This window comes from Hyla sarda, chromosome 6 (genome assembly GCF_029499605.1).
Source record: "Hyla sarda isolate aHylSar1 chromosome 6, aHylSar1.hap1, whole genome shotgun sequence".
NCBI classification, from domain to species: domain Eukaryota; kingdom Metazoa; phylum Chordata; class Amphibia; order Anura; family Hylidae; genus Hyla; species Hyla sarda.
Window position 1 is genome coordinate 63,468,070 of NC_079194.1, and position 18,848 is coordinate 63,486,917.

At 44.3% G+C, this 18,848-nt stretch overlaps 1 protein-coding gene across 1 annotated transcript in view; it reads left to right on the forward strand.

The window, feature by feature from the left end:
* BAIAP2L2 (BAR/IMD domain containing adaptor protein 2 like 2) overlaps positions 1–18,848 on the forward strand; it is a 69,207-nt gene that overhangs the window by 42,274 nt on the left and 8,085 nt on the right. The window contains exons 6-13 of the mRNA XM_056523942.1: positions 2,175–2,246; positions 10,492–10,608; positions 11,032–11,178; positions 11,746–11,880; positions 12,549–12,651; positions 12,724–12,952; positions 15,423–15,479; positions 15,626–15,788. Of these exons, the coding sequence (XP_056379917.1) occupies positions 2,175–2,246; positions 10,492–10,608; positions 11,032–11,178; positions 11,746–11,880; positions 12,549–12,651; positions 12,724–12,952; positions 15,423–15,479; positions 15,626–15,788 (1,023 nt within the window). The remainder of the gene's footprint in view (positions 1–2,174; positions 2,247–10,491; positions 10,609–11,031; positions 11,179–11,745; positions 11,881–12,548; positions 12,652–12,723; positions 12,953–15,422; positions 15,480–15,625; positions 15,789–18,848) is intronic.

The following is an 18,848-nucleotide window of genomic DNA, read 5'->3' on the forward strand; positions in this document are numbered from 1 at the left end:
TAGTTGACGCTCACAAAGCTGGAGAAGGCTATAAGAAGATAGAAAAACGGTTTCAGATGTCAATATCCTCTGTTCGGAATTTAGTTAAGAAATGGCAGTCATCAGGAACAGTGGAAGTTAAAGCAAGATCTGGAAGACCAAGAAAAATATCAGACAGAACAGCTCGCAGGATTGTGAGAAAAACAATTCAAAACCCACGTTTAACTGCACAATCCCTCCAGAAAGATCTGGCAGACACTGGAGTTGTGGTACACTATTCCACTATAAAGAGATCCTTGTACAAATATGGTCTTCATGGAAGAGTCATCAGAAGAAAACCTCTTCTACGTCCTCACCACAAAAATCAGCGTTTGAACTTTGCAAATGAACATATAGACAAGCCTGATGCATTTTGGAAACAAGTTCTGTGGACCGATGAGGTTAAAATTTAACTTTTTGGCCGGAATGAGCAAAGGTACGTTTGGAGAAGAAGGGGAACAGAATTTAATGAAAATAACCTCTGTCCAACTGCTAAGCATGGGGGTGGATCAATCATGCTTTGGGGTTGTCCCCTGTCATGGGAATCTGGCGTCCGGCTGATGTTTCACTTGCACCTGAATAAAGATATCCTTGGCACCGTAACCGTGAGTGAACTTCGTGAGTGCTCCCCCGCACATTTCTTCTCTACTAGCATTGTTTGAATTTGCTTTCATCTGCACAAGGGGTGGTAGCACCATGAGAAGGTGAACGGTGCACCGCAAGGACTGGGATATTTCTCCTGTTCGCATTAGTGGGTCATACATACCTCATTACTAGCCTTAAAGGGAAGTGCCGATCGCTGTTGCTGTTGTTGCTATATGCTTTGGGGTTGTATTGCAGTCAGTGGCACAGGGAACATCTCACGAGTAGAAGGAAAAATGGATTCCATAAAATGTCAGCAAATTTCAGATGCTAACTTGATGCCATCTGCTAAAGTTAAAGAGAGAATGGCTTCTACAAATGGATAATGATCCTAAACACACCTCTAAATCCACAGGGGATTACATCAAGAGGTATAAACTGAAGGTTTTGCCATGGCCTTCACAATATCCTGACCTCAACATAATTGAAAATCTATAGATAGACCTTAAAAGAGCAGTGCATGACAGACAGCACAGAAATCTCAAAGAACTGGAAGACTTTTGTAAGGAAGAATGGGCAAAGATACCTCAAACAAGAATTGAAAGACTCTTGGCTGGCTACAAAAAGCATTTACAAGCTGTGATACTTGCCAAAGGGGGCAGTACAAGATATTAACTCTGCAGGGTGCCCAAACTTTTGCAGATGCCATTTTTTTGTTTTCTGTTATTTTGAAAGTGTAAATGATGGAAATAAAATCTAACTTTTGTTGACATATTATAAGAATGTCTAATCTGTAATTTGATGCCTTTTGGAGATTTTTCCATCTTTCCTTGGCTTCTTTATTCCCATTAATACAAATATTTACCTGGGGTGCCCAAACTTTTCATCCCCACTGTATGTTCCCTGTTTGTAATATGTGTAGATTTATTATTTTTTAATAAAATTCTATGAGTGACTTAAAAAAATTAATTAATTAATAAAATAATACTCAAAATTTAAACCTAAAGGGGTATTCCGGTGAAATTTTTTTTTCTTATTAACCGGCTTCAGAAAGTTAAACAGATTTGTAAATTACTAGTACTTATCAGCTGCTGAAGTTGAGTTGTTCTTTTCTGTCTGACCACAGTGCTCTCTGCTGACACCTCTGTCTGTCTCAGGAACTGTCCAGAGCAGGAGAGGTTTGTTATGGGGATTTTCTCCTACTCTGGACAGTTCCTGAGACAGACAGAGGTGTGATAAATACTGGTAGGATTAAGATTTTTAATAGAAGTAATTTACAAATCTGTTATCTTTCTGGAGCCAGTTGATTTGAAAAAATAGTTTTTCACTGGAATACCCCTTTAATAGAAATGTTATGAAATTTCCACAGTAACATAAATAGTTTTGGGTTGCCAAATGCTAAATGAGTGAAAAGGCCGGTTTTGTCTAGCACCACAATTGTTGCGTGTGCCAAATTTGCATCATGCAGAAAATATGACACACATAAAAGAAACCCCACAAAATTTGAACCCGATCCTCTTAGTAAATGAGGGCTAATGTTCCTATGAGTCAGAATAACTAGTGACTGTTTCTAGTTTCAGACATTACATGGCGAGATTGTCCAACAAATGGACAAGAACACAAAGCTGGATATGCAGTTTATACGAGTGAGTATTATATGCAATAATTTATGTGTTACTACCATTTATATAAACTTTTGACTTTTTGGATTTTTCCTGCAGACATGAAAAAAACTCCAAAAACAGTAAATTGGCTGCATCACCAAAAGTAGTCTCAAAAACTTCATGGGCACCTTTTCATGTCCCTTGACAATAAACAGATTACAATGTGTTTGCAAAGTGAACATTCAGCTGTAATCTGTGGAAAGACCTGGCAACAAGCTTTTTATTTCTCTGCAGCGCCACCACAGGGGAAATTTAGCGTAACACAGTGCCCACTGAAATAAACCGGTTGTCCGTGTAATGAACAACAGGTCAGGGCACACACTCCTTCAACTGCTCTTCACTGTGGCCAAGAGATGAAAATCCTCAACAGAGGACCCCACTTTGTTAACTCAGAATTAGGGATGTCCCAATATCATTTATTTAAGACCGAATATTACTGATACTTTTTTTCAAGGTCAAGCGACAGGGTTTAAAAAAAAAAAAATCTCTTTAATGGGAAGGGGTGTTTTTTTTTTTTTTAGTTTTTATAAGAGAAATGGCTAATATATATATATTTTTTTGGTATATTTAAACTTTTTAAAAAGGGGTTGATTCGAATGTTTATTAGGGAAGGGGATAATTCACATTTATTATTATTAGTATTACATGCAATTTGTAGATTGCTAACACTGATCAATGGTATGCCATAGCATAGCATTGGTCAGTGTTATGGTGCTCCTTTACTACTGCCTGCCATGGCTGGCTGCAGTAAAGGAGTGAGTGTAGGATGGCACGAAGCACAGTAAAAGACTTCCAGATGTTCTCTCAGCTGATCGGGACACCGCATTTCACCGCAGTGATCCCGATCAGCATCCCTGAGCTAACCAGCAGTTAATCTCAGGACTTTTAGACGCCGCTATCAACTTTGATCTTGGCATCTGAAGGGTTAATGTGGGTCCCGGCTATGATGCATGCTCAGCTGCTGAATGTGCTGCATAGCTCGGGAGTGGGCGCAGGGCGTAAATTTACACCCTGCGTCCTCTAGGAGTTGATATGCACAGTGCGCAGGTGGCCTACCGCACCTCTGTGATAACAGCCGCCGGGAGTAGGTATTGGATTAGGTATCAGGGACATTTTCACGAGTACAAGTACTCATGCAAATGTACAGTATAGGGACATCCCTACTCAGAACTGCACGGTATATAACAATGGGCTTCATAAACTGGAGAAACCTCTTGTTTATTGATATGGAATATAGTTTTATTTTAATATAGTGTAGCAGTCAGAGGAGTAGGAGACTGCAGTGCAGGATTCAAGTACGGTACAGCAGACAAGGAGGCTGAAACAGATACCAGCTTTATTAAACAACAGAATATAACGGCTGGACAATGAGGTTAACAGTATTAACAGTTCACATAAGTTTACAGGAAAGCTAACTGAAACGTGATACATAAAATGGCGCTCCCGCCAGTGCATGCACAGAAATACAAGCTACTCTCCTCTATTATGATCCTATCTGATTCCCGCTAACCGGGACACATTTCTACAACGCTCTGCCTTAAAGGAGCCTGTTCTATGCCCTACCACAGCTTAGCACTGGTGCACGCTCACAGTCCTGTATGTAGCTGAAGAGCTGCTTGTCTTGGTCTGGTAAGTCTGATTTCTGGATCTGTAGCTTGCTTGTCTGGTATGTTTTCCTCTCTCTCTGGTTTGCAAGTGCAGTCTGGAGCATCACAGTGCAGCTCTGCCTCCTCTGGCATGGTCCTGCTGCTCAGTCTCTGAATTACACAATCCTGAGATTCCCTCTCAGGGCCACTTTTTACAGTCTCTTTCCTCAGCACAGCCATAGAGAGCCACACACCACAGAACCCCAGGAACTTCCTGCTCCTCCTCCTTTGAGACAAACAAACTTTTATTCTCTCTTATAGCAACAGCGACATCTTGTGGCTGGAAGAAGTATGGCAGTCTGTGTGGAACAGTTTCACTAGAAATACAGTGCAATGTAGTTTGGTAATTCTAGGGGATGAACCCTACATGCCTCCCCACTTAAAGGTGGCATTCCTCGGCCTTACTATATAGTCCATGAGGAAGAAAGGGTTAATACAACCTCTAATAGCAGATGAAGGAGATTGGATCCAGCTCAATGCAGGTAAAATCAGGTTTAATCCATAGGACAAGGAAGGAACCTCTAATAGCAGCACAACCTTGTCCACAATGCATACAGGTGGACCAAATGAACTGATCGACATCATACCTGTTTGTTGGAACCCCTGCAGTAGACCTACTAGATCTCCTGAAGTCTTGACTATCTGTTAAGACTTGATTAAGATTTCTATGTGGAATCCTTGAGGCAAACTCCTCATTTTCAACTCGTACTTCGTAGACTGGGCCATTGGGGTACACTCTCTTGATCATTTTGTACAGCTGTACCTCCCAACGCTCACTAAACTTGCCTCTGGGAAGTTTGTCTCGCACCAGTACCTGGTCTCCAGGTTGCAGAAGAACCTCCTGGATGGGAGGAAGGTACGTATGAGTTCTCTCTTGTAACCGCTGGCCTGCTAACCGGCGGATGGTCTGGAGCCACTGACTGTGTTCTTTCACCCATGAGGTGGTCGATCGTTCTATTAGGTCCTCTGGTTGTTCTAAATTCAATTCAACAATTTCCCGGCCAGCTCTACCGAACAGTAGCATGTACGGGGTATAACCGGTGGTGGTGTGGACCCAATCATTCTAAGCCCAGACTAATTCAGGCTGATAGTCTGGCTAGTGTGTCTTTTTGGCTAGGTTGTCCTGGATTTTTTAATGCCATACAGTCGGTGTAACTTCTCCTTCACTTTCCCTTGAAAGCACGCTTCTTGATCTGAGTGAATCCGCTTCGGACACCAGTAGACCCGGATGAAGTCTTGACAGATGGCCTGAGCTGTGGATTCAGTCATCTGGTCCCGAATTGGGGTGACCACTGCAAACTTTGAGAAGTGGTCAATCATGACCAGGCAGTATTGTGGACTTCTGGTTGATGGTCCCACAAGGAGATAGTCTATCATCAATACTTCCAGCGGTTCTTTGGTTTTTATGGACTGTATGGTTCCCTCTGTTCCGTGCTTTTAGTGAGTTCACACACGCGACACTGTCGGCAGACTTCCTCAACCGTGGCCACCTATCGCAGACAATAACAATAACACTGCAGCCACTGGTAGGTCTTGACTGGCCCGAAGTGAGCTCCAAATTCATGAGCCTCTTTGGCTATCTCCCGTGCCACACTTCTGGGTATTACTACCTGCCACCTTGCCTCTAGATTGGCAGGCTGCTGCCACTTGCGGTACAAAACAGCTCCGTGAACTTCCAGTCTGTCCCATTGATGTAGAATGGACTTCATCTCGGCATTAAGGTCAGTCCTTTCTTCTCTGTCAGGTTTTCTTCGATGGAACACCCAGCCTTTCATCTGCTGCAGTCCGACGTCTTCATCTTGTATTGGGCCCGATTCTTCATTAGTTCTACCTAATGCCTTGGGTAGGGCATGGGCCTCCCCACTTGTCTGTGCCGCGACTGGCGGGGGTGCGAACCTGCGGAAGTCGGGAGATTCATCCTCTTCTTTTTGTTCATCAAGATATCCTACTGGAATTTTAAAAGTAACCCTGGACAGACCATCAGCATTAGTGTTCTCTGTAGCGGAGCGGTAGCGGATCAAGAAGACATACTTTGCAAGGCGAGGTGCCCAGCGTTGCTCCAGGGCTCCCAGCTTGGCATTATCCAGATGGGCCAGGGGGTTGTTGTCGGTCGTACAAAGAACTAAGCCCCTGTCAGGTAGCCTGCAAACTTCTCTGTCATGGCTCGCACCAGGGAAAGGAGTTCCAGTCGGAAGGAACTGTACTTCTGAGGGTTTTGCTCTGTATCCCGCAAGGACCGACAGGCATAGGCGATAACTCTTTCGTGTCCATCTTGTACCTGCGACAGAACCGCCCCGAGTCTGTAGAGACTGTCATCAGTAGATAAGAGGAATGGTTTGTCGAAATCTGCATAAGCCAAGATGGGGGCCGATGTCAGGGCCTCTTTCAAGGCCTGGAAGGCCTTCTCCTGCTTCTGTCCCCAGGGGACACTTTGTCTCTTGAGTCTCCCAGCTGTTCCTCTCAACAGGTCATTCAGAGGGCCCGCTATCTTTGCGAAGTCCTTGATGAACTGCCAGTAGTACTCAGTAAGTCCAAGGAAGGCCTTCAACTCCCGCAGCGTTCTGGGCTCTGGCCATTGTCATATGGCAGCCACCTTGTCTTTGGACAGCAGCACCCTGTCTTGGGACACCGTATGGCCTAAGTACTCGATCTCCTTCTTTAACCCCTTAAGGACGCAGGACGTAAATGTACGTCCTGGTGCGGTGGTACTTAACGCACCAGGACGTACATTTACGTCCTAAGCATAACCGCGGGCATCGGAGCGATGCCCGTGTCATGCGCGGCTGATCCCGGCTGCTGATCGCAGCCAGGGACCCGCCGGCAATGGCCGACGCCCGCGATCTCGCAATCGCTTGAGTACCTGTCCTAGTCGGTCCAGGTGTTCTTGAAAAGTAGTGGAGTACACGATGATATTGTCTAAGTATATCAGGGTCGCTTAAAAATGTAGGTCTCCCAGACATTTCTCCATTAGCTGCTGGAAGGTGTCCGGGGCATTATACAGCCCGAATGGCATCCTGTTGAATTCAAATAGGCCTATGGGAAGTATGAATGCTGTCCTTGCTCTGTCTTGCTTGGCCACCAGTACCTTCCTGTACCCGCTTGCTAGATCCAGGGTGGAGAAGTATTTAGACTCCTCAATGCGAGGCAGAGCGTATAAGTCCTGTGTGGTCAAGCATTCAACCACCGGTAATCCACACAAAATCGAATAGTGCCGTCCTTCTTCTTGACAAGCACCACTGGGGCTGCACAAGGACTTTGGGTACCCTGAACCACTCTTGAATCCATCATCTGTTTCAACAATGTCTTCATTTCTTGGTACAACTTGGGCGGAATATGTCAATATTTCTCCCGGATTGGGGAAGTGTCCCCTGTCGGTATCTAATGCGTTATAGCATCTGTGCAGCCAAAGTCATCAGAATGGCGGGCAAACGCAGCCTGATTCTCCCACAGCATGGTTTCAACTGCTCGCAAATGGTCCGGACTGAGAGTCATCACATCTATCTCCATTTAGTCCAAGATAGTTCTCCCATTTCATTCTGGGGTTGGCACCTCTTCGGTTCTGGCATTAACTGCCAAGGTCCAAGCTGCATTGCCTATCGGAGATAGAGTCACTTCTCCCCGGCTCAGCACTTCTCCCCGATGTAGGTACACATGAGCCAGTTCCACCCCTGGCGCCAAAGAGACTTCCAGATTCTGGACCACTGCCAGTGTTCTGGCCACCAGGGCATCGTGGCCTAACTCTCCTAGGCCCCCAGGCTCAATAATCACCTCCATACCTTCAAGGTTGCGGAAGGTTCCCATGGGCAGTGTCAATATAGTCTCCCGACCAGGGGGGAGGGTGAGGGTACTCTTCCCGGCACTCGGATAGTTCCCACAGACTGATGTACTGGGACACTCTTCTGTGTCCCACGGAATCGGATCAACCGTTGAAATCCTTTTTGACTGGGTTTGTGCAGAGTGGCTTGCTTCCAATAGCCTGATCCCCTTTAGTGAACATGATCTGGTCCAACTCTTGCAGAATATTCATGCCCATTATCACCAGTACATCTTCTTTGAACATCTCGGGGACCAGCAGGATACCTTTTCTCCCCACTTTCTGTCCACATAGCCGTACATTCATCCACACGACTCCCGTGACAGGGATCTGTTGCTGATTAGCCACTATGACCCGGATCAATTTCTCTTTTCTGGCTTGGCCAGTGATTGAAAGTAACAGTTGAAGTATGACTCAGGCATGGTCGTTACCTGTGACCCGGTATCCAGTCGACTGGAATGCCTTAAAATTCGGCTCGTATAATAGGACACCCTGCAACCAGGTGTTCAGAGCTGGCTGGCTGGCTTGACTCTCTACCTCCCCCGCAGCGCGCCCCACTAACCCCAGCTCTGGGCGTATAGATAGATCATTCCGACATTCTCTGGCGAAGTTTCCTTTTTCTCTGCTCCGCCAGCACTAAGTCTCTGGGCGGTATTCTCTTTGCCTGCGTGCGGGAGGTGCCCTTAGGACTTGACTGGCTGGCCTCAGTGGAGGATATTGAGGAACTTGGTGGGAAGGTAAATTTGGGTAAGGATGCTCTGATGTAAGGACCAGTGGGGCAGCCTGATAAGTTTGTTGTTGGGCCGGATAGACAGCCTCGGGGTAGCTCGACCTCATCTGCCATTCCATTTGCATTAACTTCTCGTGCATAACACTCAGGGAGCTCTGCAGGTCCTGCACTGCTTTAACTAGGACCTCTTCATTCCACACAGCCCCGAAGGGTGTGGGGGTCTGGGTCCGTACCACTCCGGAGGCATAACTTTCTTCTTTACTTCATGCCACAGCCTCAGCAAATATTTGCCAAAAGTTCAGGGTAGAGTCCACTCTAACTCATTCACGCAGGGTCTGTCTCAGGGGAGAGTTAAATAGTCCCAGAACAAATTGTTCCCGCAATATCCGATCTGCGGATCCCATGCCGGTTACTCCGTCTGCCTCTTTTTTCTGTACTCGGCCAATACTTCCTGTAGAGCAGTCGCATATTGTGAGACCCCTTCATTTTCTTGGTGGACCTGGTAGAAGAGCTTCACCCGGAGGTGGCTTGCACTAGTTGTTTCACCATATATATCTTTCAGAAATCGCACAATCTCTTTCAAAGTACTACGCATGGCTTCTGGTTGTAGGAAAACATTTTTTCGGGCCTCACCCTCTAGGGCTGCCGAAGCAATTTCCACCTGTAGCTCTGGGCTTACATTGTAAATTCTAGTAACGCTCTGTAACCTTGTCACCCAGTCTGACAGTGACATGTTCTGGCCATCAAATTTTCTCAGCAAATTAAACAGCGTGCCCATAGGGAGGGTCCTTGCAGGGGTTCCACCATTGCCTGAGGTACTCACATTAGCATCATGCACATTGCCTTCAGCTGCCTCCATCTCCGTAACCGTACCCTGCTCACAGTGCCACTTGTAGCGGTCAGAGGAGTAGGAGACTGCAGTGCAGGATTCAAGTACGGTACAGCAGACAAGGAGGCTGAAACAGATACCGGCTTTATTAAACAACAGAATATAACGGCTGGAGAATGAGGTTAACAGTATTAACAGTTCACTGAAACGTGATACATAAAATGGCGCTCCCGCCAATGCACACATAGAAATACAGGCTACTCTCTTCTATTATGATCCTATCTGATTCCCACTAACTGGGACACGTTTCTACAACGCTCTGCCTAAAAGGAGACTGTTCTTAGCACTGGTGCACACTCACAGTTCTGTATGTAGCTGAAGAGCTGGTTGTCTTGGTCTGGTAATTCTAATTTCTGGATCTGTGGCTTGCTTGTCTGGTATGTTTTCCTCTCTCTCTCTCTCTCTCTCTCTCTCTCTCTCTCTCTCTCTCCATGGTTCACAGGTGTAGTCTGGTTTTTGGATCTGTAGCTTGCTTGTCTGGTATGTTTTCCTCTCTCTCTCTCTGGTTCGCAGGTGTAGTCTGGTTTTTGGATCTGTAGCTTGCTTGTCTGGTATGTTTTCCTCTCTCTCTCTGGTTCGCAGGTGTAGTCTGGTTTTTGGATCTGTGGCTTGCTTGTCTGGTATGTTTTCCTCTCTCTCTCGCTCTCTCTCTCGCTCTCTCTCTCTCTCTTGCTGGTTCGCAGGTGTAGTCTGGTTTTTGGATCTGTAGCTTGCTTGTCTGGTCTCGCTCTCGCGCTCTCGCTCTCGCGCTCGCTCTCTCGCTCTCTCGCTCTCTCGCTCTCGCTCTCTCGCTCTTGCAGTCTGGAGCATCACAATGCAGCTCTGCCTCCTCTGGCACGGTCCTGCTGCTCAGTCTCTGGATTACACGATCTATATTCCCTCTCAGGGCCACTTTTTACAGTCTCTTTCCTCAGCTCAGCACATCATTAGAGAGCCACACACCACAGAACCCCAGGAACTTCCTGCTCCTCCTCCTCTGAGACAAACAAACTTTTATTCTCACTTAAAGCAACAGCGACATCTTGTGGCTGGAAGAAGTATGGCAGTCTGTGTGGAACATTTTCACTAGAAATACAGTGCAATGTAGTTTGGTAATTCCAGGGGCTGACCCCTACAATAGTTTTATTTTATTTTCTATTGTTACACAGGACAGTCAAAACCGTTATGAAATAGAGTACCGCCAGCGAGCAGCTACCCTTGATAAATGTATGTCTGATGCATGGAAAATGGAGAGACAAAGGGACCGTAACTTCCAAAGTATGAAAGTAAGGACAAGATACAAGATATGAAACTCTACCAGCACTGTAGTATGGGCACTGCCGTTTGTTCACTAATATTTGTCACTGCTCTTTCCAAGATTATGTTAGCACGTCATCATGGCATTACTGTCTGGTTACATAGTGTTGCATTGTCACATTTGCTCAGTGGGTACATTGCCATGCTGTGCAAGCTTATTGTTTTGTTTTTTTTGGAACCAGACTGTTGATCTCCCCTTTCCTTGTTCTTCCAGTAATCTGCCCTCAGTTTTCAATTGCCCTATTTTACTCTTCATTTCCTTTACGGTCACATACCGCACCTTACTTTTTAGTGTAGGTGGGGCTCCTTTAAATGGTGGGCACCATAGTAGTCCTTATGCCTGCTACCCTAATAATTCCTCCCATAGTAATTTATTCTTCCACTGCCTGCAGGAAAAAGTGAACATGTTACATACGGACATGCTTTCATTTGTCAGAGAGAGCCAGCGAGCGGCAGAACTGGAGGAGAAGCGCAGATATCGCTTTCTGGCAGAACGACATTGGCTACTGTGCAGCTCCTTCCAGCAATACCACAGCCGGGTAAGAAATATCACCTCCCCAATGTTTATTTAAATAATATATAAATCTATATTCATGTAGATCAGTGTTTCCCAACCAGGGAGCCTCCAGCTGTTGCAAAACTACAAGGGCTTGCTGGGAGTTGTAGTTTTGCAACAGCTGGAGGCACCCTGGTTGGAAAACACTGATATAGACCAAAGGGAGTATTGGGGAAAATAATGTGATCCATTATACGTTGAGCACAAAAAGTCAATAAAATACTAGTAACCCCTTTATAAAATAACTCCGTCCATAATAAAAGTTGAAATCACCCCCCTCTTCCCATTCCCCAATAAAAACATTGTTCATCCTGGCATGAACAAAAAAATATAGGGACCCGAATAGGGTGATTTTAGGCAAATTACTTTTTTTATTTTATTACAAGTAGTAAAATAAATCAAAACCTATACAAATTGGGTATCTTTTAAATAATATTGACCTACAGAATTTAGATAAAGTATAATTTTTACCAAAAAGTGCACTGTGTAAAAACAAAAACCCTCACAATTTCCCAAATTACAATAAGTTTACATTTTTTTCTATGTTTAGGCTCAAGGTGTGCTGAATCCACGACTGTCTACATGGAAGGAACAGATTGATGCTAGCAGAGTTCAGACAGGCCCTGCTGCTCAGAATTATTCCTCGGGTCGGCCGGCAAATAGCCCAAGGGACTCAATGAATATGGTAAGTAATATTATCATAAGGAACTTTTTTGTTGCCCATAGCAACCAATAAGATTGCTTCATTTATTTTTCAAGAGGCCTGTGAAAAATGAAAGAAGCGATCCGATTGGTTGCTATGGTCAACTGCACCAGTTTTCATAAATCTCCCCCATGATCCCTATCTAAATGTACTGCGATGTCCCAGCAACCTGACAGGGCCTAAGTGTAGTGCAGGACCATGTCCTGTACTGGGACATCACAGTACATATTACAGGTCTGCTGCTCCTTTCCTCCAACTGTAGGAAACTTTAGGTCTCTGACTGACTTTTTTGACTAGAATGTGAAAGGGGTTTTCCAGATCTTTAATATTGATAGCCTATCCTAAGGATAGGCCATCAATATCAGATAAGTAGGGGTCCGCCTTCTGTCAGCCCCACCAAAAATTCGATTGAGGGGGCCAGAGCCATACATTTGGTAGGGACTAGCTGCAATACCAGGTGCAGCCACTACGTAATGTACAGCGCTGTCCCTTGTAAACAATGAAGAGGATGCAGCCTGTCTGCTGGTGCCCATTAAATCAGCTCGTTGGATAGGGTGCTAGAAATCGCACTCTTACTGCTCTGATTTTGGTGGTTAAAAAAATAAAGGGCAGTATTCCTAAAGCAATGTTTATTTCCCTCTATCATTTAGACACCGAGATCTGTGGCAGATGTCTTATCCATGGTAAATCAAAATAATGCTAGAGCTCCAGTTGAAAGTACTACAAGAGGTCTGCAAAGGACATCCTCTAATGGTAAGACACTTTTATTTGTGACCCTATTGGCCTCTCATTGGTCTTACCTAACCTTTTTATATTCTCTTACAGGAACCTCTGGCAGTTTTCGCACTCGTTCTAGTTCCTTTGGTGAAGTTGCAGTAGCTGCAGTTGTAGCAGCGGCAGCGAGTGTTGGCAATAGGAAGGTCCAGGCCATTGTAGACCACAAACCAGTAGGAAACCCAACCATGCTGCAATTTTCAAAGGGCAATGTGATCACTTTACTGGTGTCAGAAGCTCGGAATGGATGGCTGTATGGGAGACTCGATGCTCTGTCCACGTAAGGTTTAGGCAATTATATATATCTGGTGTAGTGGTTATAAAATGTATATAAATGTGTATATTGTATAAAAATGTATATATTGTTCTGAAAGTTTTTAGACCCGTTCACTTTTTTTTTTTTTTTTTTTTTTACATATTGTTATGTTGGGACCTTATGCTAAGATATAAAAAAAAAATATCTATTTTTTTCCCCCTTTAAGCTGCACTCAGTACCCCAAAATGACAAAGTAAACTGAACTTTAGACATTTTTGCTAACTAATTAAAAAGGAAAAACTACATTTTAGCATGGACATAAGTATTTAGACCCTTTGCTCTCACACTTTAGCTCTGGCTCCTCACATTTTTCTTGATCATCTGTGAGATGTTTCTACACCTTGAGTCACCTGTGATAAATTGGACATGATTTGGAAAGGAACACTTCTGTCTATGTAAGGTCTCAAAGCTGACAATGCATAACAGGGCAAATACCAAGCCAAGAGGGGTGAAAGAACTGACTTTAGGCCCAGAGACAGGATTATGCGGAGCCACCAATCTGGAGAATAGGAGCTGTACTGAAAGTTGCCAACAGTGCAGTGGCTACCATAATTCTTTAATAGGAAAAGTTTGTAACAACCAGATAACTTCTTACAGCTGGCTGTCCACCAAACTAAGTAATCAGGGAGGAGAGCTTTTGAAGGAGAGATGACCAAGAACCCAATGGTCACTCTGGCTGAGTTCCAAAGTTCCTGTGTACAGATTGGTTCAACCATCACTGCGGCACTCCACCAATTTGGGCTTCATGGCAGAGTGGCCAGTACCAAGCCTCTCTTTAGAAATAGACACATGAAAATTGCCTGGAGTTTGAAAAAAGCCCCTAAAGGACTCTAAGACTGTAGGAAACTAAATCCTCGGGTCTGATTAAACCAACATTTAATTTTTGGCCAGTTCTGAGTATCATGTATAGAGGAAACCAGGCACTGCTCATCACCTGCCCAATACCATCCCTACAACATCATACTATGGGGATCTTTAGCAGCAGTTTGGACAGGGAGACTGGTCAGGGTTAAGGCTGAATGCAACAAAGTACACAGATATTCTTACTAAAAAACCTGATACGGAGCGCTCTGCAGGGCTAAAGCTTCTCCTTCAAACAAGACAATGAACCGTAGCACACAAATAAGACAACACAGGAGTGGCTTTGGGACAACTCTGTGAATGTACTTGAGTGGCCCAGCCAAAGCCCTCACTTAAACCCAATGGAACTGTGGTGCCACAGTGAAATATCTTATCACTTTGTGACCACAGGGCACCGTTAGCCTATACACGGTCCGAGGTTGGAGTCAGCTTCTCCTGGGCCAGACACGGGGAGTAAAGGAACACACCAACGTCAGGTAATGGATAACTGTCTTTACTGATCAGGGTTCAGATGTTGATCCACACAGACAGTATGGTGCAGAGTGGAGAGGATGCAGTGTAACCCCTTGGGTGCTCTGTTGCCTTGCTGCCTTGGTGCTTATCACTCAATAAATTGATACTGACTTGAGAGAGGATTGAAGAGTGTTCCAGGTAGCTAGGGTTCTGTCAAGGTCCTGTAGCTTTCTCCGCCAGGGCATGAACTTCCAGCATGTGGGAGATCCTTGCAGAATGACTGGATAAGACTTGCAATGATGATTTGTTCTGGGCCTTCCCTTAGAGCTTCTCCACACACCTCACACCTTTACCACACTTGTGCTTAGGCTTGGCACTTGGGATAGACTCAGGCAGCTCCTCCCCCCACTACACTATATGGCCGCACTGCTCCTCTCTTAAAGGTACAAAACACACATGAATACACATACAGACATAGCATATAACACAATGCCCATGAAAATACATCAAACCTCTGGTTGAACATAATAGAAACAATAACCAGTCTCTCAGTTGGCCCAACATCTGTGCCGCAGGCTTGCCCGAGGCAGTCCGAAGCCACAGGACAGCATTTTGTGCTGGGACATCACTGAATATCTCTGAAGAGACCTCAAAATGGCTTCCACCGATGAACCACATCCAACCTGATAGAGCTTAAGAGGATTTGCAAAGAAGAATGGCAGAAAATCCCCATATCCAGATGGGCAATCTCCAAGAAGACTGAAGGATGTAATTACTGCAAAGGGGCCTTAACTAAGTAAAGGATCTGAATACTAATGTCAGTGTAATATTTTATTTTTCCTTTTTAATAAATTAGCAAAGATTTTATTTTAGCACTCAACATAACAAAAAAGTTAAAGGGTCCTTCTAAATGCATTTTATTTTTATAATTTCTTGGTAGTAAAAGATTGTGCCTTGGCTAACCATTGAAAAAGAACATTGTACAGCAAAGTCATATAACTAAAGATAATAAAGAGGATCCATTTTAACTACAGCTCTGGCATTTATAGTCCTGATAGGAATGCTGTAAGCAATAGATACCATAGGGAATATGATCCCTCATTTTTTTTTGTCTCCACAGGACTGGCTGGTTCCCTGAAGCATATGTAAAATCTATAGATACAGACCTTAATCCCAGGCAAGACACAGTTCATAATTTATAAGGATGGGCAATGTTTTTCAGTAATGTACTATAGCGGTCCGAATCACCTCATATGGCAGTAAGTACAGTTTTGAATACATGATATGCAGTTGTATACTTACAGAATTGATCTTTCCATGCAGGTCATCTGGGTTGCGTAGTGCACACAGTGCCAGTGATCTTCTGGATGTTTCGGACAACATTCCACAGCCTGGCGGCTACAGGCAGAGTGCTGTAGATCAAAGGTCTAGCGTCAAATCTTCCAATCCAGCTCCTCAACCACCTCCATTGAACAACAGTGTTAAAGTAAGAGCATAACTGCACCATATATATGTTTGTTGAAAAGTCTGATCCAACTCACAGTGGGGCAAAAAAGTATTTAGTCATCCACCAATTGTGCAAGTTGTTCCACATAATAAGATGAGAAAGGCCTGTAATTTTCATCATAAGTATACCTCAACTATGAGAGACATGTGACGTTATGCCCCGCCCCTCAATGGAAGGCTATGGGAGGGGGCGTCATGAGGGGGTGGATCCGTGACATCATGATACTCCGTCCCCTGCACCGCCTGTCATCAGCCACAGAGCGATCCTCTCTCTGTGCAGCTGAAAAACGAGGGTGCTGCAGGAGAGATAGCGGGGGTCCCAAGCAACAGGATCCCCATGATCTAACATCTTATTCCCTATCCTTTTGATAGGGGATTAGATGTTTAGCGCCGGAGTACCCTTTTAAGAGTCTCCTCTGTCCTCCACTCGTTACCTGTATTAATGGCACCTGTTTGAACTTGTTATCAGTATAAAATACCATATGTATAGAAATAGACATAGACTGGGAATTGCACTTAAAAAGTTATTTATCTCCAAATTCATCCATGTACAAAACAGTAGAGAGATATACAGAACATAATCACCCGGTGCTCAATAGACTGCTCAGAGGTTATTCCACTCGGTGTCTTCAGAACCTTCCATCCCAGACTTGCTGCTTGCTGGACGGTGTGTTCCTGACCATGTGGACGCTAATTCTGAACACACCGTCCAGCAAGCAGCAAGTCTGGAATGGAAGGTTCTGAAGACACCGAGTGGAATAACCTCTGAGCAGTCTATTGAGCACCGGGTGATTATGTTCTGTATATCTCTCTACTGTTTTGTACATGGATGAATTTGGAGATAAAGAACTTTTTAAGTGCAATTCCCAGTCTATGTCTATTTCTATACATATGGTTTACTACACTCAGGAGACGGAGCCCTGAGATAGACATAGGGAAGCCAACCATTACGTGCACACCTGTGGTCTGATTATGCTGAGAAGTTGATCAGTATAAAATACACCTGTCCACAACCTCAAACAGTCACACTTCAAACTCCACTACGGCCAAGACCAAAAAGCTGCTGAAGGACACCAGAAACAAAATTGTAGACCTGCACCAGGCTGAGAAAACTGAATCTGCAATAGGCAAGCAGCTTGGTGTGAAATAACCAACTGCGGGAGCAATTATTAGAAAATGTAGGAGATACAAGACCTCCGATAATCTCCCTCGAACTGGGGCTCCACGCAAGGTCTCATCCCGTGGTGTCAAAATGATCACAAGAACGGTGAGCAAAAACCAAAGCAACAAAGGCTACCATCAGTAACACACTACGTCGCCAGGGACTCAAATCATGCAATGACAGACGTTTCCCCTTGCTTAAGCCAGTACATGTCTGGCCCATCTGAAGTTTACTAGAGAGCATTTGGATGATCCAGAAGAGTATTGGGAGAATGTCATATGGTCAGATGAAATCAAAGTAGAACTGTTTGGTAAAAACTCAACTTGTTGTATTTGGAGGAGAAAGAATGCTGAGTTGCATCTGGAGAACACCATACCTACTGTGAAGCATGGGGGTAGAAACATCATGCTTTGGGGCTGTTTTTCTGCTAAGGGACCAGGACGACTGATCCGTGTAAAGGAAAGAATGAATGGGGCAATGAATCGTGAGATTTTGAGTGAAAACCTCCTTCCATCAGCAAGGGCATTGAAGATGAAACGTGGCTGGGTCTTTCAGCATGACAATGATCCCAAACACACCACCGGAAAATGAAGGAGTGGCTTCGTAAAAGAAGCATTTCAAGGTCCTGGAGTGGCCTAGCCAGTCTCCATATCTCAACCCCATAGAAAACCTTTGGAGGGAGTATAAAGTCTGTGTTGCCCAGCGACAGCCCCAAAACATCACTGCTCTAGTGGAGATCTGTATGGAAGAATGGGCCAAAATACCAGCAACAGTGTGTGAAAACCTTGTGAAGACTTACAGAAAACGTTTGACTTCTGTCATTGCCAACAAAGGGTACATAACAAAGTATTGAGATTAACTTTTGTTATTGACCAAATACTTATTTTCCACCATAATTTGCAAATACATTCTTAAAAAATCAGACAATGTGATTTTAGGGATTTTTTTTCTCATTCTGTCTCTCGTAGTTGAGGTATACCTATGATGAAAATTACAGGCCTCTCTCCTCTTTTTTATTGGGAGAACTTGCACAATTGGTGGCTGACTAAATACTTTTTTGCCGTAAGCACCAAATGCATCATACCCGAAAGACTAACCATCTGCCTTGACCATGATCTTCTCAATATAGAGAATGAGAAAAATATTCTGAATTTATACAGTTCAGCATTATCTTCATAAGTGACAAAAAATTTTATGAACGTAGTATAGAAATGTGCCAGATTTATCACAGTGGGTCATACTATTTGATAAATTTGGCGCATTCTTAGACACTGCTGTCTAACTCTACACTACCTATTATTTTGTGTCAATGTTGTTGCATGATGCTTTATATCCAACCATGACCCTTTCAGTTATGCCCTCTCTTTACCAATAGGCCTTGTCCTTTGTCATACAAGGTGCAAAAAAGTATCTGAAACATAAAATACATCTGGTGTAAGACATTGATACCAGTTTTTTGTTGCACCAGGATTTTGGTGCTTTGTAATAGTGACTCTGTCCTCATTCATTATCTGAAGCAAGCAGCAATCCTGACATCTGTCCCAAAAGGCTTGATCTTGTATGGCCAAAAACAGTATATACTGTGGAGTTCAATCATCAGATTAAGCAGATCTTGATCTGGCTATGTATGGTTAGTCTTCGTTTGAAGGGACCGTCCCAGGAAAACAAACATTTACTCTATGGCTGGGGGAGGTGTAGAAAAAAATAAACATACTATACTCACCCCATCCTGTCCCCTGACCTGACTCTTCTGGTCCTCTGCTGGTTTCCGCTCCTCCCGGGTTGCGTGCCATCCCAACCTCACAAGACCTGCACACTTAGCCAACCAGTGGCCTCAGCAGTGTCCTATCTCAGTCACTGATTTGCTGAATGGGCAGG